This window comes from Emys orbicularis, chromosome 2 (genome assembly GCF_028017835.1).
Source record: "Emys orbicularis isolate rEmyOrb1 chromosome 2, rEmyOrb1.hap1, whole genome shotgun sequence".
NCBI classification, from domain to species: Eukaryota; Metazoa; Chordata; order Testudines; family Emydidae; genus Emys; species Emys orbicularis.
Genome location: NC_088684.1, coordinates 2,038,841 through 2,062,010, shown reverse-complemented (window position 1 = coordinate 2,062,010; position 23,170 = coordinate 2,038,841). Strand labels below are relative to the sequence as shown.

General features: G+C 48.1%; 1 protein-coding gene across 3 annotated transcripts in view; it reads right to left on the bottom strand.

The window, feature by feature from the left end:
* HSF1 (heat shock transcription factor 1) overlaps positions 1 to 23,170 on the bottom strand; it is a 103,130-nt gene that overhangs the window by 67,822 nt on the left and 12,138 nt on the right. For 2 of the 3 annotated variants that reach the window (XM_065397823.1, XM_065397824.1), the window contains exons 2-3: positions 18,406 to 18,514; positions 1,446 to 1,582 (exon numbers count right to left, since the gene is read on the bottom strand). In XM_065397823.1, coding sequence (XP_065253895.1) covers positions 1,446 to 1,582; positions 18,406 to 18,514 — 246 coding nt within the window. Of the gene's footprint in view, positions 1 to 1,445; positions 1,583 to 2,454; positions 2,511 to 18,405; positions 18,515 to 23,170 lie in introns of those variants that run through there. The other variant, XM_065397825.1, reaches the window with a different exon arrangement.

Below are 23,170 nucleotides of genomic sequence, written 5' to 3'. Positions count from 1 at the left end.
CAAAATGGCAGATGAAATTCAATGTTGATAAATGCAAAGTAATGCACAATGGAAAACATAATCCCAACTCTACATATAAAATGATGGGGTCTAAATTAGCTGTTACCACTCAAGAAACATCTTGGAGTCACTGTGGATAGTTCTCTGAAAACATCCACTCAATGTGCAGGGGCAGTTAAAAAAGCAAACAGAATATTAAGAACCATTAGGAAAGGGATAGAGAACCAGACAGAAAATATATTGCCTCTATATAAATCCATGGTACGCCCACATCTTGAATACTGTGTGTGGATGTGGTCGCCCCATCTCAAAAAAGATGCATTGGAATTGGAAAAGGTTCAGAAAAGAACAACAAAAATGATTAGTGGTATGGAACGGCTGCCATATGAGGAGTGGTTAATAAGACTGGGATTTTTCAGCTTGGAAAAGAGACAACTAAGGGGGGTTATGATAGAGGTCTAGAAAATCATGACTGATGTTGAGAAGGTAAATAAGGACGTGTTATTTACTTGTCATAACTCAGGAACTAGGGGTCACCAAATGAAATTAGTAGGCAGCAGGTTTAAAGCAAACAAAAGGAAGTATTTTTTCCTCACAACGCACAGTCAAATTGTGGAACTCTTTTCCAGAGGATGTTGTGAAGGCCAAGACTATAACAGGGTTCAAAAAAAGAACTAGATAAGTTCATGCAGGATAGGTCCATTAACGGCTATTAGCCAGGATGGGCAGGGATGGTGTCCCCAGCCTCTGTCTGCCAGAAGCTGGGAATGGGTGACAGGGGATGGATCACTTGATTCCCTGTTCTGTTCATTCCCTCTGGGGCGCCTGGCACTGGCCACTGTTGGCAGACAGTATACTGGGCTAGATGGACCTTTGGTCTGACCCAGTATGGCCGTTCTTATGTAACGGTCCAAGTGAAGACTGCAGTTCAGCCAATGACTGTGTTGCTCCTTCCTGTTCTACAGCTCTCTGACATCTCCCTCTGGGAGAGGAAAGTTTGCCATAACCTCCATTAGGCCAAACCTACATAGGCAGTACTTTAAAAGAAAAGGAGATAAATCTGGAGGTGAAGCTGGCTCCCTATTTGCCAAGTCAAAGTGAATTTGGCTTCCATGTTACAGGCCAAATTCCCAGTTGTCTCCAGGGTATCCCAAGCAGTATCATAATCAAGCCAGATGCTAAGAGAGCAATTAGAGAAATTGGCACACTAACTATCTACCACACACTGATTGGCCGATTGGCACTGCAGCTTGTGACTCAATGAAATGTGATGCAGGAGTCAACTAGAAAACCCACTTGGCAGAGAATGAAAACGACAGTGCCAGAATCCCCTTTATACCCAGAGCATGCGGCTGCTTTGCTGACTAAAGAAGAGACAGTAACCTCCTTAGTTTCACAGTGGTTCACCCACAGGCTGGCCTGGAATATCGGTTATGTACACTTACGCTGGTTACTTTCCTCTTGATATTCTCCAGGAGCTGCTCCTGGCCTCGGATGAAGTACGGATGTTGAAATTCAGTATCGTCCTTCTCTGGCTTCACCAAACCACCCTGCTCAATGTGGACAACCTTTCGAAAGCCATCTAAAAGTCAAAGATGGATAATTAGAGAAAAGCAGAGCAATCTAAAGATTGAGAATGTGACTGCAAGCACAAATCTGTCATCATTTGCCAAAGACAGACACATAGTGCTCTACTAGTTCAACAGTCTTTGGGATCATTAACTCTTTGAGGGGATGTCCTCTGCCCCTCACCAATGTAAGAAACCCGACCCCTCCCCCAGCAGCAGACATTCCAACACTGCCTACTCTACCCTTCTGCTAGGCTGACAGCAAAGCTGGTGAGTCCTTCTCAGCCAGACCACTTCATTTTCCACATGCCAGCTACCTGCCAAGGGTGCAGCACAGCACATGGGGAGCACAGGGCAGCGGAGGGGAAGGGGAACGGGAGTCTTTGGGGCTCGTCTCAGACAAGAGCCCCAGCCTTGCTACATGTCCCGGTGACAAACCCAGCACAGCACCTCTTAGAAACAGGAAGCCCTAGCGGCATTAAACATCTGGGGATTAGACAAGAACCTAACTTGCCTGTTCAGTACAAGGCATCAGAAGGAAAGATTCGTTAGCAATACATTTTTATTTAAGAGTAATGCCAAAAAGGGAAACTTGAAACAAATACAGGCAATTCTCATGACACAAAATGGCTTGCAATGTATCCAGTTTGGGGGAGAAGATGGCCTCCGAGTACAATTAGCACCGATACACTCAGCACTACACAGGACACACAGACACCCGCCCTGTCACTTCATCCACAACTGAAACACCAACACCTTTGTGATGATTCCCTGTAGCTGTTTACCACCACCCAGCAATACCACAATCATCATTAGAGCAGGAAGTGAACACTACCATGTCTAACTGAAACTGTGAAGGAAATTTAAGGAGGCAGAATGTAATTACCAGAGTTGGAATTTGGCTGAGACATTGGGGTTAACACCTCAAGAGTGCCATGGAATCTGTAATGAAGCAAAGTGATCAGAATCTCGGTTTTGCATCTCGCCAAAAAGACAGGGGTGTTGTGCTCCTGGCACTACTAATGCTTCACTGGGGAGGTACTGATCTACACAGATGGATGAGCTCCCTTCGGATTTTATTTAGGATTTGTTTAGTATTCTTTGTAGCATCTGAGTACGTCACAGCACCACTATGAGGGAGGGAAATATCCCCATTTGTGAGACGAAGAACCTAGGCTTGAGTATGGCCATATCTCCACTACACAGGCTGACATAAGTCTTCTTGTGACAACATATGTGCATGTGACTATACCCAAATTTGTCTCTGGCCAATGGAAGTGCCCTATTACAGCACTGAACTAAAACCACCTCCCCAAATGGCATAGAGCCAGGCTTGACATACTGAGATCAACACTGTGTGAAAGTAGAAACTGAATGAGTCCTCTAGCAGCTGTCCCACAATGCCTCATTCCCTGGGACTGGGATTGCTCTGGTCACAATTTTAAAATGCCCCGGGGTCACAGAAACCTGAAGGTCACCCACCCCCACGTATTTCAAAAACAAACTGGGAGTTTTAACACCTCTTCCTGATTACTCACCTGGTGATCAAACCTAGCAACTCACCCTTACTGTGTACAACTGCCCAGCCGACCATGCCGGCTCCATGCAGTAGATGCACTTCTGCCTGCTGCAGACAGGAAATACTGATCTCCTGAGCCAATAGGAAGAAGAGGCTGTGCACACACAGCTACGGACCAGCTGTAGAAACGTGGACATCTCTGAACAGACTGTAGGGGGGATGCAGGCAAAAAGGTATGACAGGGATCAGCAGCAGTGCCATGTGAAAGGGAAGGAATTTTGCCAGGGATCTCACGAGACCAGGGAGTGCAACAATTGATCTAGGGCTTCGCCATAGACCTGCTGCTTGTACAAGAAGCTGCAAACCATACTTGGTGAAGACCGCACCAGCACCCTACAGACCACCGTGGATCCCTCAGAGGAGCCTGGGACAAAGACCCTAGCTGTGAACAGAGAGGAGGAAGAAGGGGTTGGAAGATGTGGTGGGGGACTCTAGCCATGCCACGAACCAGGACCTGCTTGAGACTCTGCCCCAGTCTTGCCAGGCGAGTGAGCCTGATGAAGGGAAAGGGAACTCAGGTGTGTGCATGCATTTCTCCTTACAACGTTTAAACGTCAAAATGATGCCCCGCCTGTCCCCAAGTTAACCAGACAAAGGTATGGACTGTTCCTTGTGTTCCTCGTGTGAGAAGAGGTAGCAGTACAGCAAACAGAGGGAGAGCTGGCATCTTTCATCTCCCTGTTGGGTTAGGCAGTGGGGGAAGGGAGGGATGCAGAGCACTCTGTTTATGTACACAGGGATGTCCCTTGTACCCACCTAGAGAGCTCAATGACACATTCATGGAGATACTCTGCAATCAGTTTGGCTGGCACCATTGCAGTAAACAGGCCAGCGGCATATGGGCCCAGGTGGCTTCGGGACACTGGGAGCAGACGTATTCTCTGTGCCTTTGTGACTCTCAGGCACACCGCCCGCGGAAAAGAGTGCCCGCACTCACTGCCATTGCCCTGTGCTCATACCCATGGAATAGGCACCAAAATCTTATAGATTCACGCAGCAGAAAATCCCCACTTCCCCCCACACTGGGCCATGCCCATCACGGCCGGGGTTAGAGAGCTGTGCTGAGGTGTTCAATAAGCACGTCTGCAGGGTGCTCATGGCAATAAGGGAAAGGAGTTCTGAAACTCCCTCTTTTCCATTGTGATTGGAAAACCAACAGTACACCTCGGGTTTTATCAGCAGCTTCTGGAGTGGTGGCCTTCAGGGCTGCCCCCTCTGCAACTTGCAGATCCCTGACCCCGATGAGGAAGAACATGTTCCCCAAGATCCCATAAAGCCAGTGCTACATCGGACCATGAACAGAGGGGGCATGGAGGGCAAACAGGACTAACAGCACAGAGAAAGGGGACAGGAAAAAGGCCCAGGAGCCCCCACAGCACAAGAGGGAAATGCACCAGGAAATAATGGGTCAAACAAATGCTGCAGACCTTGTTTGACCTACAGATCCAAAAATTCCAGATTCTCCATCTTTGCAGTCCTCGGAGAACTCCACGGCTGCTCCACCTCATGTCCCTAAACATATCCTGCAGCACAACAGGGTGTATCTGTACCCCCACTACTCCACACCGAGGGACAGCAAGGAAAGCTACAGATCGACATACACCAACTGTGGTTCTCGTGGGTTAGTGCACGTGTAGCCACGATGGACTACGCCTGTGTGCTCAAAGGGACATATATTTACTTCCTTTCTCCTTCAGATTTTTCACCTTGTTGTGTTAAAAATGTGTATAATATTGCCTGTGGGGGGTTTGCACATTGATTTTCGGCAGTGTTTTTTCAACACAATCAAGTTTCGCTTTGGAGAATCAAATTATCTTTATTAGTTCACAACAAATATTGCAGAATGCACAGCAGTAGCCAAAGCAAACAGTACTTGTAAACGCATACCAAGCACCACATAATTAATTGCTTCAGGAAAATACCAGCCATATTTATCAATGTGGAGCAAACACTACACAATTCTGAGCAGCACCCCGAGCTCTCCGGCTTCGAACGGCCCTGTGGCTGCCCGTTACACTGCTCTCTCAAAGCCTTCCTCAGCCGCACAGCTCCACCAGCAGCCAGTTGCTCCACTCCCGCCCTCCACCCTGAGAGCAGCTTTGCCCCCCTTGCCTCACAGATAGTAGGTGGCTATAACCACTGGGATATTTTCCTCACTGAGATCCAATCTAGTGAGTAAACATCACCAGTGTCATTTCAATCTACCAAAAGTACATTCAACGGTCACGCTGCACCTGCTGAGCCGCTAGCTGAAGCTTCCCTTGGTGCTGTCAAGGTAACTAGAGTACGACTTCATGAGCTAGAGCATCCAGGGGTAGGCTGGGTTGCCCAGAATTACTATTGGCATTTCCATATCACCAGTCGCAATCCGCCAGTTGGGAACGAATACCCCTGCTGCAGCTTTCTGAACAATCCTGTGTTCTTAAAGATGCACCTGTCACACACCTTCCCTGACCAGCCCCCATTGACAAGAGTGAAGCATCTCCAGTCATCCTCCAACACTTGCCGAACCATTGAAAAGTAGCCTTTTGGGCAACGTGGGCTTGTGCCCCACCGCAGTTTGGAAATCTCATTGCTGAGAATGCATCCACTATATCCTGCACACCACAGAGAGTCACAATTCTGCAGAGCAGGAGACAATTAACAGCCCCCACTGTGGATTTTCCAGCTTCAAAATCATTTCCCCTGATAGATAGCAATACAGCTGTGTAAGCTTTCAGAGTGTGACCGCTACTTGCTTCTCAACGATTAGTGCAACTCATTCTGGTGTCCACGCGCTGGAGGGCTGGGGTTTGCTCGGCACACAGATCCAGGAATGTGGTCTTCCACATGCGAAAGTTCTGCAACCACATTACGATGCAATCTCACCAATCAGTGCTTGTTTCTTGGGCCCAGAAGTGGAGCTCTGCTCCATGAATACCACCACCCTCGAATTGTTCTTTCCCTATGTCCATCAAACTGTCCTCGAAGAAACAGTTTTGTCCCTGTTATTCCAGTACATCCTGCAAGTCTGCAAACACAGGCGAATCGTGCATCCTGTGCTTGCCACATTCATGAGACTAGCGCAGAGCTTTGTGGGCTCCATGCTTCTATCTGAGACAGCAGACACTGAAAAGTGCTGCATGGATCCAGGGGATTTTTTTTTTTAAAGGCGTGAAAATGATGCGATATGGATGGCGTTATGAGATGGAGACTGTTGCATGCTGGGAACTTGACCCGTAGTTCCCAGAGACCTCAGGGCCAGTTACTTCTACCCCACAACATATCGTGAGAGTGTCCCAAGAGGCACTGTGCTGAACGGCAGCATGGGGCACACTGGGATACCTGCCTCATATCGACACCCGCACTCATGGTGCACAGGCACAGCGTCGATGCAAGCAGGCATGCGCCTGAGTGCACTACAAACGTTGGTGGCTGTATGCCGACATAACGTCTGCAGACCACGGCTTGCATGCAGACGTGGCCGAAGTAATTTGTCCAAGATTGCACGGAAAGTCTGTGGCAGAGCAGGGAACAGAACTCTGATCTCCCAGGCCAGTGCCTCAACCAGAAGTCACCCTTCCTCTGAAGAGCACAGCCTGCTGCACCTTGCAAGGCTCCTGACTGAGACACGTGGCCCTGAACTTGATATTACACATTCCAGATAGACATTAATCCAGAACATTCCTCAGAGGTACGGGGAACCCACGGCTCGGCGGATAAGTGACTTGCCAAAGACCACACAGTGAGTCAGTAGGGGAGGGAAGATTAAAATTCAACAATCCCTACGCAAATGCTGCAAGAGTAAATACAGCACATGCAGTCTCGGATTTAAGTGCCAGACTGACTTTTTAAAACAGCCGAACACTCCTATCCCGGTTACACTTAGATCCTTACGTTTCAGAGACGTACTGTGTTTCTGCTGGAGGCACAGTTGTTACAGAGACCCATGACTGACACACGCAGCGCTGCAGCAATACCGCCCTGAAGAGACAGTCTGGTAACTGAGTATTAGCTTGGGGTTGTGGGGAAGATTATTGGTATCGTTGTAGCTCCTAGGTACCCCCCTCATGGACCAGGCCCCCATCGTGCTAGGTGCTGGACAAACAGAACAAACAAATCTCTGCCCCAGAGAGCTCAACAGCTGGACACAGACCAAACAACAGGGAAATAATGGGACAATACTGGTCAGCATGGCAGGCAGTGGCCTCAGCACATCAGCAGCGGGACTGTCGTCAAGTGTTTTGGAGGCATGACAGCAAAGGAGGGTTTGGAGGAGGAATAGGAGGCAGTTTTGAGACCGTTTACAGGAAGCTCCTCCCATGCACGTGGGGAAGTCTGGGAAAAAGCAGAGAAGTGTTTGACAATGTAACAAGCAGGCAACGGAGGCTGGCATCATGGGCTGATTGGAAGACACGATCAACCTTTCAATACTGAGTGAGAAGTGATCGGTTGGGTGGGGATAGGCCATGAAGGGCCTTGAAAGTGAAGACAAGTATGTTTCATAGGACAGAAGAGGCAGCCAGTGGAGGGAGGATCTCTGCAGCAGCATTCTGAATGGATATGAGGGGGGCAAGCCTGCATTTGGCCAGGCCAGAGAAAAGATGCTGCAGGAGCTGGGATGAGAGGGTCTCAGCTGTGTGGATGGAAAGGAGAGGTAGGATGTTAGAGATGTTATTCACAAAGAATGTGCAAGACTTTGATATAGCCTGGATGTGAGGTCCTAGAGCAGAGGTCCCAAAACTGGCATGGAGGAACTTCCGGGGGGGGGGGGGGGGGGCGCACAGTGGGCACAGTGGGGCCCAGGCCAGCCCCCACAGGGGGTAGGGGAGGGAATGCCACCCAACCTCTCCACCAGCTCTGCTCCATTCCTGCCCCCATCCCCACCCTAGCTCCGTTCTGGGGCGGAGGCTGGGAGCGGAACCACACCTGGCCACGGACCTCGTTCCCTGCCCCCAGCCTTGGTCCCCAGCTGTGACCCTGCTCACAGCCCCAGCCTCCTTATCCCATCCATGTCCCCCCCCCTCCCCCGGAGGCACGGCCCTGCTGGGGCACGGACGAGGTAAGGGGGACCGCTGTTCTAGAGAGAGGTCTAAGTCCAAGATGACACTCAGTACAGGCCTGAGTGGTGGGATGGTGGTGTGTCCAGTGATGGTGGAGGGAGGTAATGGGGAGGCGTGTGGAGGGGACGGGGGGGAGGAGGGGAGTTTAAAAGCAGTTTTAGCCAGGTTGCTAATTTTCGGATTGCTAATTTTCACCTGGACAGAAGTATGCTGCTGGCAGGCCAGGTGCCGGCTCCAGCCCAGGCTGCAGGCATTAGCTAAGAACTGACAGCCTCCTAGCTGGACACCAGACCAGGTCACCTGGATGTTAGTTTTGCTCAAAATAGGTATTAGTCTTATAAGAATGTATTTAGTGCAGGGGTGGGCACACTTTTTGGCCCGAGGGCCACATTGGGGAATAGAAGTTGTATGGCAGGCCATGAAGGCTCACAAAACTGGGGTTGGGGTGCAGGAGGGGGTGCAGGGTCTGGTGATGAGAGGTTTGGGGTGCAGGAGGGTGCTCCGGGCTGGGATCAAGGGGTTTGGAGAGTGGGAGGGGGATCAGGGCTGGGGCAGGGGGTTGGGGAGAAGCTCAGGGGGGCAGGCTCCAAGCAGCGCTTACCTCAAGCAGCCCCTGGAAGCAGCGACATGTCCCTTCTCTGGCTCCTACGCAGAGGTGCGGCCAGGCAGCTCTGCACGCTGCCCCATCCGCAGGCACCGCCTCTGCAGCTCCCATTGGAGCACGCAGGAGCCGGAGTGGGGCCATGCCACGGCTTCCGGGAGTCGCATTTTGCGGCCCCTGATCCAGCGCCCTGGCTGGAGCGACGGAGCGGGGCCGAGCCGCGTTTTGCTGCCCCCAACCCAGCGGCTCAACCCACGGGCTGTAGTTTGCCCACCCTGATTTAGTGTTTAGACTCTATGAAATGCTTGTAAGTTGCTGCATGTGTTAATCTCATTTATAATGTCTAGATCCCATGTTATAAGGAGATATTGAAGTGTTTGGTCTGAAACTGTAAAGCCAGCACCCGCCCCAGTCTGGAGAGAAACATTACCCAGTGTGAAATACTAGTTTGCCATAGGTGGTGTTATCTCCTGCCCAACAAAAGAGGGCCCATGGATACCAGACAAACCATTGTGGACTTTGTTGATTGCTTCTCCCCTTCTCCCTCCCGTCACCCATGAAGAGGAGACCTGCATGTGAACTTGGCCCATCATCATGACAAGAAGAAACCACATCTTTTTGGCTGTTTGAACTCTGAAGGTCCAGAGACTCAAAACTGAAGCCAGAGATCCCCAGGGGCTGCCCTGAAAGACACTTTGACTAGACAGATCACAACAACTCTGACACTCTTAGGATTTAGACAGACACACCAATGAGTTACTATGGTTGCTTGTTTTAACCTGTAAATAATTCATTCCTTTTTCCTTTAGATAGTTTATTACAGGACTGGCTACAGGCGCTGTCTTTGGTGTAGGATCTAGAGTACCAGTTGCTCTGGGGTAAGTGACTGGTCTCTTGGGACTGGAAGCAACCGGAATGTGGTGTGATTTTTGGTGTAAGTGACCATTTTTCACTAAGTCCAGCTTATTTGGGTGGCAAGATAGACTGGAGAATCTAGGGGACTGTTCGTGACTCCATGGTAAGACTGTTATAGTGGTCCAGGGGTTCACATTTGTTACTGGTCTGGTGAAATCTAATTATAAAACACACCACCAGTTTGGGGTGTTTGCCCTGTTTTGGACAGACTTTCCTGAGGTAGGCACTCATGGTCGTGACAGTATGACAAGAAGGAGAGAAGTAGATCTTCAAATCAGCAGACAGCTAGTAGTTTAATTGATGTTTGCAGATGAGGCTACTCTGAGATAAGGTGTAGAGGGAGAAGAGAAGGGGACCAAGGACGGAGTTCTGTGGAAACTCCACAGACAACTGGAGGGAGGAAAGGAAGGATCCTCCAAAGGACATGTTGAAGAAGCCATTGTGGAGGAAGGAGGAGACCCAGGAGAGAACAGAGTCATGGAAGCCAAGGGAGTACAAGATTTCAAGAAGCAGTGCATGGCCAACAATGTCAGAGGTGGCCCATAGGCTGAGGAGGATGAGGATGGGATACAGATTCTGAGCTTTGGCTAGGAAGAGAACATTAAAGACTTTGGCGAGAGTGCTTTCAGTGGAGTGCAACAGACAGAAGCTGGACTGAAGAGGCTCTAGGAAAGAACTCCAGGCAGCAAATGTAAACAGCATATTCAGTGAGGGTTAATGAGGAGAGATTTAAACACCTGGATGATCTTGACATTTCAGCAGAAAGCTACAAATATGAGATGGTCTTTTGTACTGAACTCAGAAACGGATTTTGCTTCAATCCCTCCTCACCCCTGCAGAACGGGAGGATTAAAATAACCATAAATAAGCATACCAACTTGGACTTTGTTTAAAATTTTGAGCCCTCAACTAGGAACTTCCTGGCTTTGAGAGGTTTGTTACAACTGATGTGTTATAAGGATAGCTTTTGATATGGATGTTATATGACCTGCTGGTAAAAAAGTGACATTGCAATTCTACTACTCAGTGGGAGAAGGAAAGAAGTGACATGCTGAAAAGTGCTTTCTGAGCAGCTTAGGTAACGGTGATGTACTCAAAACTTCAAACACACTCAGAACATCTAAAAACCACTCTCAAGAGCATACAAGTCCACTGCAAAAAAATTTTTTGGAATATGCCAATTTTGTAAACCACTAGGATAAATCAAGAGTGGTGGCTCTGAAGTGTTATTTAAGTTAGACAACAGCTGTGGTTGAAAAGAGCTTCCTGCACGGCAGCAGCAAGTAAATGATTTAGAGAAATTGTACATTACTGTAGTGACATTAGCCAGTTTCTCTGTCATTCAAGTGATCCTTAGAAACCAAAGACCTTGGTCATGAACCACGGAGACATCAGGGCCCATAGTTATTCAAAGGCCTAGTGTTGAAAGGTAATGAAACTGTCATCATGTCTAACAACACTGGAATACTTTCTCAAGCCCACATCTGGAGCATTAAAGCTAATCCTTGATATAGCCTCCAGGTGAGGGGTATATGAAAGGCATCCTTTATGTTGCAGCCTATCTCAAGAATTTAAAACCAAAAGGTAAATATAGGTATGCGTGTGCTGAGAGGAAGCTGAGCAGCCTGCCCTGAATCAATGTCTCTAGACTAATCCCAGCGTATTCCTGCTTTGCTGGCCTGGAAGGGAAGAGTAGTCAAAGTCACCAACAGCCGCCGTTCTCAAGCAGGGGTCCGGGGCCCCTCAGCAGGTTTCAGGGGGTCCGCCAAGCAGGACCAATGTTAGACTCGCTGGGGCCCATGGCAGAAAGCCGAAGCGCCGTTGTGCAGGGCTGAAGCCCAGGGCCCTGAGCCCCGCCACCTTGGCTGAAACCAAAGCAACTTAGCTTTGCAGGGCCCCCAGGCAACTGCCCTGCTTGATACTCTCTAACGGGGCCTGGCTTTTATATGCAGAAAAACAGTTGTTGGGGCACTGGTGGGCTGTGGAGTTTTTATAGCATTTTGTGGGGAGTGTCAGAAAGAAAAAGGTTGAGAACTCCTGACCTAGAGATCTTTAAAAAGTGTTACAGTTCACACACACACACACACACACACACACACACACGTCAGTTCTGCACTTCCCTGCATGTTCTCAGAGTAAAAGGAGCACTAAGCAACACAAGTTTAGGCCCCAGAAGAGACAGCACAGTGCATTTGCAGAGAGCATTGAACTAGCATTAATTTAGGAATAGACAGATTTCTTGAGAACAGAGTACATGGTTTTCAGGTTTTGAACAGGTTGTACTCCCCGACTCCTCCATCCCAGAATGCTAGCTCCTACTCTGGAGTATTTCCATGAAAACTCCATGTCCCAGGAAACCAGCTAGCACCGAAAACAGGAGGCTTCCCCGTATTTCCCTTAGAACGTTTATTTTATGGTAGATTACTTGCAACACTAACTGCATTTACTGTCCTAATGCCAGATAGAGAATCTAAACTAGTCATGTTACCATGACCCAATGAACTAATCAGATTAGCCACTAACCAGGATAACTTCAAATTTACCAAGTTGCACTGTGGGCCAATATAATAATATTTTTATACTGAAACGTTACTTGGGAGAAATACAAGATTATGGAATTGAAAAATTCTACTAAATAAGCATTGAACAATTCAAGAAAGATACTACTGCAATAGCCACATTACTATACTATGAAAACCAAGCAAGCAGATTCCAATAAACTCACTGCACACCCTCTGCTAATCAACAATTTTAATTCACAGAATCAACAAACTCAACTTTTCTTCCAGCAAACTGGACTAGTTGGTCTGTGTGGCGGGGCCAGGCTACCCCGCCTTAGCCCGGAAGGAGTTAAGCCCCAGGGACTGGCAGCGGAAGTCCCGCCTCCCTGGGCGGACTGGGCATGCTCCAAGTGCTATAGGAGTATAAAGGGAGGGAGACCAGCTCATTCTGGGCTGGAGCCCGTAGGAGAAGGGCCTGCCAGGGAAGCGCCTGCGGCGGACCAGCCACAGCCGCTGACTGTACCGGGAAGAGACGCCGTCCACGGCACGCCGGCACCCCGGAGGTTGGAGGAGGCCCAGGGGATGACCGAATCTGCTGAGTACCAAGGACCCGACGACTCTTGGGAGACCCCAACGGAGAGACTGGTAGGAAGGGACCCCGGGAGGGTGACAGAGTGGTATCTCCCCGCCCCCCTTAAGGGGAAACTCAGCGTGTTTTGGTCGGAGCCCCCCGCTGAGCTGGTGGAAAAGCACTTCGCTACTGTTAGGGCCCCGGGTCGGGGCCCCCCTACTGGGGCTGTCGCACCCCAATGACAGACTCTGGCCGCTAGGCCACGCTACCCTCCACCCGAGGGTTGCTCCCTGGACTCTGGCCGCTAGGCCACACTACCCTCCACCCGAGGGTTGCCTCCTAGACTCTGGCCGATAGGCCCTACTGCCCTGTAGCCGAGGGCTGTGTTACAGACTCCTGCCGTCAGGCCGCGTCTCCTTGAGGTAAAGGGGACGTCATAGACTCTGGCCGCTAGGCCATACTGCCCTGGACTGAAGGGCTATTTGACGGACAGTGGCGGATAGTCCACGCCGCTCGCAACCTTAGGGGCGTGGACCGTCACAGTCTGGGACACTCTGAAATGACCTTTCAGTCTGGATTTGTCCAAATTCTTTAACTTCGCTCCTAGATAAAATAAATTTAAAAACTGAACAGCCATCTACCACAATCCCAACTCCCTCCCCCAGATAAATCAATTCCTGTTGCAACAGAGAGGAGAAAGAACATGATCATTATTAAAAATACAGTCTTTAACTAAGAATGCTTTGGCTGATCCTTCAGTTACTTACATGCTGTTGTGGAAAGAATCACCCACGCACTGATTTTAGTTCACAGACTCAGAGCCTGAGGCCTTTATTGCAATACGTACCAAACGCGTTTGGGGTGCAGTTCGAAAACTGACACCCCGAGCACCGCGCACAGGCGGGTTTTTATTTCATTAAACCGCAAGCAAAGTACAAACAATACGTCATGAGTTAAGAAACTGGGGTTGGGGTCAGTCATGAGTTGAGGAACTAGGGTTGGGGTTAGTCATGAGTTGGTCATGAGTTAAAAAACTGGGGTTGGGATTGGGGTCAGGCCCCCCCCCCCCCGGCACCTCCCTCATTATTTTCCGAGAAGTGGGTGTTTATTTCGGTAAAGGGGCGCTTGGCGGTTTTCTGCAGGGGTGGCGCTTGGCCCCAGTTTGGGTACATTTCTCGGCAAGGCACATGTTATTTTCCGTGGGTTTTCGGTGAGGGATTAAGGGGGGGGTTACCATGGGACGCTTAAAGAAGAGCTATAGCTATAGGGCTATAACAATGTTTAAAAGGGGACTGGATAAATTCATGGTGGCTAAGTCCATAAATGGCTATTAGCCAGGATGGGTAAGAATGGTGTCCCTAGCCTCTGTTCATCAGAGGATGGAGATGGATGGCAGGAGAGAGATCACTTGATCATTGCCTGTTAGGTTCACTCCCTCTGGGGCACCTGGCATTGGCCACTGTCGGTAGACAGATACTGGGCTAGATGGACCTTTGGTCTGACCCAGTACGGCCTCTCTTATGTTCTTATCATTGGTTAATTTTGCAGATAGCTGGAATTGGAAAATGTTGCAAATAGCTGTAGCAACAAGGATGATTAACTCTTTGCAAAAACAATTTCTTAATGTAAGCGGATATTCTATTTTTCGAGCGGTTTCATAAACTTGCGGTTATTATGTTGCTAAAGCAGTTTCTTGCTGTAGCTTTTAGCATTATTCTGTGTTTCTTTCCTCCCCCTTTCCCCTCCTCTGGTCATTACCCTTGACCGAGTTTGGCAGAGAATCGTGTTGTTCAGTCTTGTTCAGGCTTTAGGCCTGCCCTACTCTGTGTAAAGGCCATCAGCATAACAGATCTCTGTTGGAGGGTTTATTTCGGGGCCCACAGATTCAAAGCTCTGGCTATCAAAAAGAAGGCCCCCCTGTTCTATTTCCCCACAATGCCAATGGTAGCAAGAGCTGTAGTTTTGACAATTAACTATAACACATTTTTCCCCGTCTAAAGCAAGAAGTTATTGTTCGCCCCTGTACTCAGCTCTGTTGTGAGGGGGATTCCGGCAAGAGACTGTTCTCAGGAAGAGCACTGTGTATTTAAAGCCTTGTCAAGGCTTATCTCCCTGGGACCTATTCACCGTCTGACTTTCCATCATCATATCAAGGGACAGCACCCAAAAACGTAGACAAATTTACAAGAAAGGACATTAAAACGCTAGCTTATTTTTGGAACAGAGAGTTGCGAGTATAGTCCCAGTGCATTAGAAAGCTACTTGTATTGTACAGATGTTTCACAGTAAGAATTGTCTCCCAGGCAGTGCATCTCAGGAAGATTATTATACATCTCAGTAAAAGCAGGAATGTCTAATCTTCACCTTAAGGACAAAAACGTAGTGACTAACCTGGCATTACAACTAACTGACACGACATGAGCTCGCTACACAAAAGGGGTGTGGATTTCAGGCCTATGGACTTTTTACCTTGGAACTCTGGAAATGGTGTAAAAAACAAAAAACAAAACAAACGACTCGGGCTAAGAACCATCCGGTGCATGCTGGGAACTTTGTTTTGAGAACTGGACTCTTGTTATCTTCCGAGACTGTTCAAGGTTGCTCTGCTTATGGGGTAATACTGTTTGGGTTAAGACTACTGGAAAACTCTGGGAAGAGTTGCTATAACAGATTAGGTAGCTTTCATGACTATGCAAGTATGAAAGCCAGAAAAAATTCTGCTGGCAGTGGGGATGGGAAGCTCTTAGCTGACTGTAGTTGGTCTTTCAGAATATCCTTTTTCTTTGCTTTTTTTCTATTCCACTTTAAGGCCTCAACACTCTACACACGTTTGTACTATTTACGGATTCAAGTTATAGGTGCAATTTTTTTACCAAAATAGATAAATGGTGAGACCTCTAGTATGGGCAAAGTATCATCAGTAAAAAGCATACTCCCCTTCCCTACAGGGAAAGGCACCTTTATACTGATAACATTGCATTCACACTAGGGGAGCTGTACGGCTTTAACTATACTGGTACCCTTTGTAGTACAGTTTGTTTACACAGACCAGGCTTGAGTTACCCGTAGGGAGTGAAAGCTATTGAAGCTTAGAACATGCTATTTCTTGACTTTTAACAATGTACTCATGTCACGGATCCACAGGATTGGTGCTATGCCCCTAGCTTTGGAACAGACTCTCGGAGGAACCCCTTCAGGGTGCCAGACCTGCTACGGGTCTCACTCTTCCTCCAGGTAAGCCACGTGGCTCCAGTGCCTTCTTAGACTGGACCTCTGGGCCTTCAGCACTCCTGCTTCACACAGTGAGCTCCATTCAGCAAGTCCCACTGAGACTGATTCCTGATGGAGACTTGTCCACTCTGCAGGGATTACTGCACCTCGCCCAGCACTGGCAGGGACACTCGCACAGTATCATCAAAACAGTGAGTTTATTAGTTACCTGGAACCCAGGCACAGTAAGTCCTCAGGGTTACAGAACTGAAGGTTACAGCACAGTCCATTCTGGTCAGCACAGAGCCCAGTCAAGCCGTGGTTCAAGCTCTATCTCTCCATCTGACCTCCTTGGTCAGACACCAGGAGAGAGCCCCAACTCCTTCCAGCAGCCAACACGTAACCCCCCAGTCTTCTGTACTCCAGCTGGGGAACGGTGCCCATCTTCCCTGTGGAGAGGGGGGGAAATCTGCATCCCTCGGGGGTGTTGGCTGCAAAGCGTCAATGTCTGGGCAATTGGATTTGCCATTGTCTTCTAAAATGCTCCACTGATATGGGATCTAGTGCCCAGACAACTATGCGACACCCAGACTTGTGTGTCTTGGCTTGCTCAGAGCAAATGGTCCTTTTCCACCCACTGGGCTAATGCACCATATAGGGGAAACTAAGGCACAAACAAGACTCAAATATTACAAAATATTCTCACTGTCACAAGCCATGCTAGTCCTGGATTCTGTCCCAGCTGTTTCCTGCCATTGTGAAAAAGGAGGGAACTGACAACTGGGTGAATGCCTAACCCATGTGATTTTAAATGGATACAATTAGATGAGGCTTCCCTAAGGGCTAGTCTACACTTACCCGGTAGTTCGACGGCTGCGGATCGAAGTTCCGAGTTCGATTTATCGCGTCTGGTGTGGACGCGATAAATCGAACCAGGAAGTGATCCCCGTCGACTGCGGTACTCCAGCTCGGCGAGAGGAGTACTGCGAAGTCGACGGGGGAGCCTGCCTGCCGCGTGTGGACCGCGGTAAATTCGAAGTAAGGTATGTCGAATTCAGCTACGTTATTCACGTAGCTGAATTTGCGTACCTTACTTCGACTTGGGGGGTAAGTGTAGACCAGGCCTAACATTTTCCTTTCTTCTTGATTCTAGGACTATGATCACTTCCCCTTGGTTCCGGCAGCATAAGCGGAAGAGACAGCACTTGCCTTAATACACACCGATGCTTAGGTCAATCCTATTCCAAAATGATCCCATATTTGTGGCCACCCCACAAAAAGCGAGTTGCCTCCTCCTCCCGCATTGGAGTCAGCTGCGGCAACGGGACCAGCAGGGGAACAGTGCTGGAGAGGTCAATGGACTGTTATGTGAAGTTGAGCCAGATGGATGAGCTCTCTTCCTCTTGCAAAAACGGCCTCACAACCTCCACTCCCCTGCCTGCCAGCAGAGGGTAGGAGCTTGGCTCTGCTTCCTGAGGAGGGGACCGTCCGCTCCACTTTCAACAGCAGAACAGGGAGGAGAGTAGAGGTGAGTCCAACTCTCCGATATAACCAACTCGCTGAGCTCTTCATCCCTATGGCAGGCTTGGATTTCTTTGGCGATGCTTCCCATTGGGACAGGCCAGGGAGCTCTTACCTCCCTTTCTCAGGGCACTGCTGTTTCCAGCAGCAACAGTTACCACAGGCAGGCACATGCTGCCTCCCGTTGCCCTTCCCTCCTTAGATCATCATAAGCAGGGGAGGGGACAGAGCCATAGAAAAGAGCAAGTACGAGATGTGGAGAGACTCCAAAACTAGCTGAAGTTATTTTAAACAGGTCAGGTTTGGTCGGGGTCTTAAAGTGACCTACACGGCAGCTGCCCCCTAAGGAAATTGACAAGCAATCAGTGAGCCTGTCAAACACGTTGAGCTCAGGCTAACTGAAAGGAAGTGAGGTTCTGGGAGAATTCCAGATGGGACCCCTCTTGGCTACAGGGTGTACGTGCCCAAGGCAAGGACGGGCGTCGGCACCGAAAGGCTAGTGCAAGGTGAAACAAGGAAAGTGTGCAGGGCTCTCGTTCGAAGAGCCAAGGGATATCAAAATGTGAACGAGGGCTATTGAGAGAAGCCAGTTAGAGGCTGCTTCACCTGGAAAACTTTGTGATGAACTCTCCTCTTTTCTAAGGCATTAGATTATTGTCCTAGAGAGGTTCTCTCTTCTCAGCAGAGGTGAACTGTATGAGTGCACTCAGCTCCCCTTCCCTCCCACCAAATCTGATAATGAGAAGCTTCAAAGCTAACAGGCTTCCAACCCAACCAAACCAGAATGTTCCCATACTGCCCTTCCAGTTAAAGAAAGAGGTAGGCAGAGGAGGCGAACACTGCAGCAAGGCATAGGCCTCATGCTTTGGGTTCTTGAACTGCCTAAGAGGTACTTACACATGTTGAGCTGACGTACGAAGCTGGCCATGTTGTTATGTTTGAAGTACTTTGGAAGCACCTCCTTGGCAAATTGGCCTTGGTCAAAAACATGGAAGCTGTTTCCACTCTGTCAAAACACAAAATGAAAGTGACTCGTTATGAACCGCACAGCATCACTGACTAGAGCTTCCCTCAAGTTACTCTTTTTCAATTTAAAATACTACAGGCTTGCCCCATGGCAATGTTCTTCTCTGTCACACAGCACGCTGTGGCTCTTTCTGATCAGGCTCACTCTGTGGATTAGCTGGAGATGAGCATGCTACAGAAGCAGAGCATCACATTACTCAATAGTAATGCATGACCTAGGTGGTAGTGACAAGAAGAGTTGCAAAGTAGGGGGGAGGATAAGTCATCAAGGCCAGCAATTCTCAAACTTTCATACGCTGGACCATATCTTCATATTCTCATGGACTGCCTCCCCTCCAAGTTACGATAACACAGACCATCTTCTCTTACAGAAGAGATCCTTGTGGCAACCACAGTTGCTTATGGGGAAAAGTAACATCAGCTTTATATTTAACATTTTTAGCTATCCACTAATTTAGTAGTTGGAAACAAGGAGACAACCAGCATCATGCAACCAACAGTCTGATGACTGCAGCCTAGAGACTAGTCTGACAGGAACATAGGACTCAGTTGGGATTAAAAACGTAGGGAAATTAAGCAAGCTACAACTAAACCAATTTCCTCATTTTCCACAACTTGTCCCAATCCACTGACTTCTTACATCTATAGCTGCAGCAAATGAACATCTGAGTGAAGTGCAGGGCTACGTAGAGAACTAAGCTAGGGGCAGACATTGGACTCAACAGCTGCAGCCAAGCAAATTCAAACATTCTGCCAATCCCAGAAAGTATATCATGTTCATACTGCAAGATGACACTCAAGCACAGCTGCCCGGAAATGAAGGACTTGCATGATATTTTGTAAAAGCAAGGACCAGAACAGCTACGAGTATTACCCACAGTTCCAGACTAGGGAAAGGGAGCATTTGAGACTAAAAAGGTTTAATTTTTCAGAGAGACCTCTGTTAGTTTTCTGCATGTTTATTTAAAACGAGGCATTAGTAAAACACAGCCAGAATGATGCTGGTACATCCCTTCCTGAAACCTTCAGCCGTTTTTGGTATGAAGTTTTGGAAAATAAGTTCATCACCAATAAAAACACAGCCTGCCTCAAAATTAGCAGAGGCCCAGTAATGTAACATTTCCACCTTTTGGTATGAAAAATGTGGGACCATTTTATTGAGTACAATTTCATTACTTTTTTAGCACACCAGGCAGGAATAACTGTCAAAATATAGTATTTACAAAACAGGAAGAGAAAATATTTTCATTCTGGCAGAAAGAGATGAACCCTGAATATTTTTTACGACTTGGATTTTCTTTCATAGCAAAATTCTGTCACTGATCCATCTCCCTGCTGAGAAATTCCACACACAGAAAAGTACAAAATCTGACAGTAATGCCAGATGAAAACCAAGCTGCTGACAAATCATTACATTGTAAAAAAATAATCAGACTCTAGTTCAAATGAAGAAGGGCACTCACTCTATGTTGCACCATCCAAACAGAGAGAAAAAAGGTAGTGTTCTGATTTTCTAAGCCCCTCTTCCATTTAGTACAACAACTAAATTAAAAGGTATTTTAAAGTCAGAGCTACTTCTTCAAAACTAAATTAGGTCATGCTCTTTTGTGATGTTTATGACAATATTCTTCGCATATCATTCCAATGCACAGGTCACATAACTCAACATCCTTTAGCAAGGAACAAAGCCACCTGTCTCTTATGAGAAAGATTTTTGTTGCGTACCACCAGGGAGGATTTGATTTAAATCAAATTGATTTAAATTATGATTTAAATCACTAGCCAGGAAGACTTGATTTAATCACGGATTTCTATATAAAAGCAACAGAGGGTCCTGTGGCACCTTGTAGTGAGGCGTGGCTCCCCTCCGCCTCCGGCAGGGTAGAGCTGCTTCCATCCCCAGCGTGGGCGGAGCTTCCGGGGCCCGCCCCTCCGAGGTCACGGCCCCGACCCGGAAGTATAAAAGCCCGCCACCAAAGCTCAGTAGGGGCCAGCCGGCCGGAGAGAGCAGACGTCCCGGACCAAGCTCCCGCCTGGGAGACACTGGCAGACCGCGAACCGCCTGCTAACGCCCCGCGCTGGTCTAGCCTCCCTCTCGCCCGGTACCCCGAGGAGGACTGGCCCAGCCTGCCCCGGACCAGCGGCCCCGAGGAGGAGTCAAGTCTGCCCTGTGCCAGCTATCCCGGGGAGGAGCTACCGAACCAGCCCCCCAGCCCCGCCACCGAGGAGCCGATGCTGGTGGACTGGCCTGAACCCAGCCCCACGGACGAGGTAGGCCCTGAGGGGGATCTTGGAAGTAGCCCGGGGGTAGCCGACCCCGGTCAGGCTGCAGAGGCCTGTGAGCCGATGTCAGTGTGTTTCGGTCAGGACACCCCACTGACCGGCAGCAAGAGTCATCGCTGCTAGGGCCCCGGGCTGGGACGCAGTGGAGTGGGTGGGCCTGCGTCCCCCCCTGCCACCCCTACACACGGGTGGCAGGCTTCCCCCTCACCCAACGCTCAGGTAGGAACCTGGGCCCCTTTGCCTACTTGCCTGCTCAGCCCCTGCTCCAAAGGGGCCTGAGCTATGACTGTTTGTGCCCCGCCCCTGCTACAGAGGGCCTGGGCTCCTTTAACTACTGTTTGCCTAGACTCCGTAACTGTTGTTTTTCCTCAGCCCCCACACCAGAGGGCCTGAGCCCTGAGCTAACCGGCTATTGATTTTGGCCGCAGTGAGTCGGCGTGGCTCCCCTCCGCCTCCGGCAGGGTAGAGCCCCGACTCACTCGATTACACACCTTTAAGACTCACAGAAGTATTGGGAGCATAAGCTTTTGTGGGTAAGAACCTCACTTCTTCAGATGCAAGTGCATTCTTGTTGGTTGTTCTAACCTTAATACATATTCTTCACAACTCAGAGATAGAGGTAGGTTTCATTTTTAGAAGGTACACACTATACATTTTTAAAGTGATTTATTTTGAAAACTTTTCAGATTAGTTTTACAGCTATATCAGAAAATGAATGTTTGTTTGGTTATTTCATTTACCAAAGATAATTGAAGCAGATATTTATGAAGTCATGGGGAGGTGAACTATCAATATTTGGAGGATTTCCTTGCCATGCTGGATTAGGAGGAGAACATAAAACAATGTAAATGTCTCATTTAACTAAAACAACAACGTTATGTATTCTGGATTTTTTTCTTCAACAGCAAACATATAATATTTTAACAAAACAAGCATATGAATGTTTGAATTTAGTTAAAATAAATCACTTCTAAAAATGAAACCTACCTCTATCTCTGAGTTGTGAAGAATATGTATTAAGGTTAGAACAACCAACAAAAATGCACTTTTATGTAGAAATCCATGATTAAATAGAGTCTTCCTGCCTAGTGATTTAAATCAAATCCACCCTGGTACAGAGCATGCCCATTCTCAGTCTCAACGTTCTCAGTGATGCGTGCCTATTGCATGCACCGAGCATGCATGCCTTGTTCCCAGCACAGAGCTAACGCATCCACAAACTCTTGCCTTCATCCAGATGGCGAAGGCAATAGCTAGGAAAATAGAACTATGATCTAAAAATCAATGTAGTAAAGTGAAAATCTGAGGTATGCCTGATGCTTTAATCCAAGGATAGCTAACATTCTGTAGAGCAGTCCAAATTATGTTTTTAATTATGGTTTGTGGGCCTGTATTACAAATTTGGGGGCAAACACTGCACTTGATCCAGAGTGGATATGCCCCTACCGATAGTGTGTGGTTTCCATAAAGATCAAATATAAAATATGGCCTTTCTGTAGTTAAACTATGTTAGAAGTTACTATTGCATTCAGCATAGCTCAGCAAGGAAGAAATCACGTAGGGCATTTAAGACCCAGCTCCTCGCATGCATGCTACAAACTGAAGTGAGGTCCTTTTTAACTCAGGTGCCGTGATTAGCCAGCCTGTCCTAATTGATTCTAGCAGTTTCTTCTTAATTGGCTCCAGGTGTCCTAATTAGCCTGCCTGCCTTAATTGGTTCCAGCAAGTTCCTGCTTGTTCTGGAATTGCCCTGTTACTTTACCCAGGGAAAAGGGATCTACTTAATCTGGGACTAATAGATCTGCCGTCTAACACTCTCCTGTAGCCATCTGGCCTGACCCTGTCACAATATGCATGCATAATTGCAGAAAGTGCATGTACATATTTGGCATTTCTTAGAGATGTTTCAGGTTAAGACAAAGTTACATTGTTTTTCACATTCAGGTTATTTCGATCAGAAACATTTTAAAATGAAAACTTGGAATTCAATATAATCTGAATCAGCCCTGGGGGTATGGACAAGTACACCAAGTGGGCCAGCAGTTTTACACACCTGCTTTAATTAGCATGCAGGCCCTGGTTACAAACAAAGGTCTGGCTGAGTGCCTCCAAGCATAGTAAGTTGTGTTTAACATTGTACATGCTAAGGCTCAATATTCTGCCTGGCATAAAGGCATTCTGAAAAAACAACGAGAACCAGGGGAGAGTGCCAAAAGCTGCTATGCCCAAGTATCAAGATGAAGCAGAAAGCTTTGTAGCCCATGGTTATTGAAACAATAGGCTAGTTTTAGCTTGAGAAGTACTGCTGCTCTGCAGAATCTAGGTCATCTATTATTGTACCGGAGATTTCAGA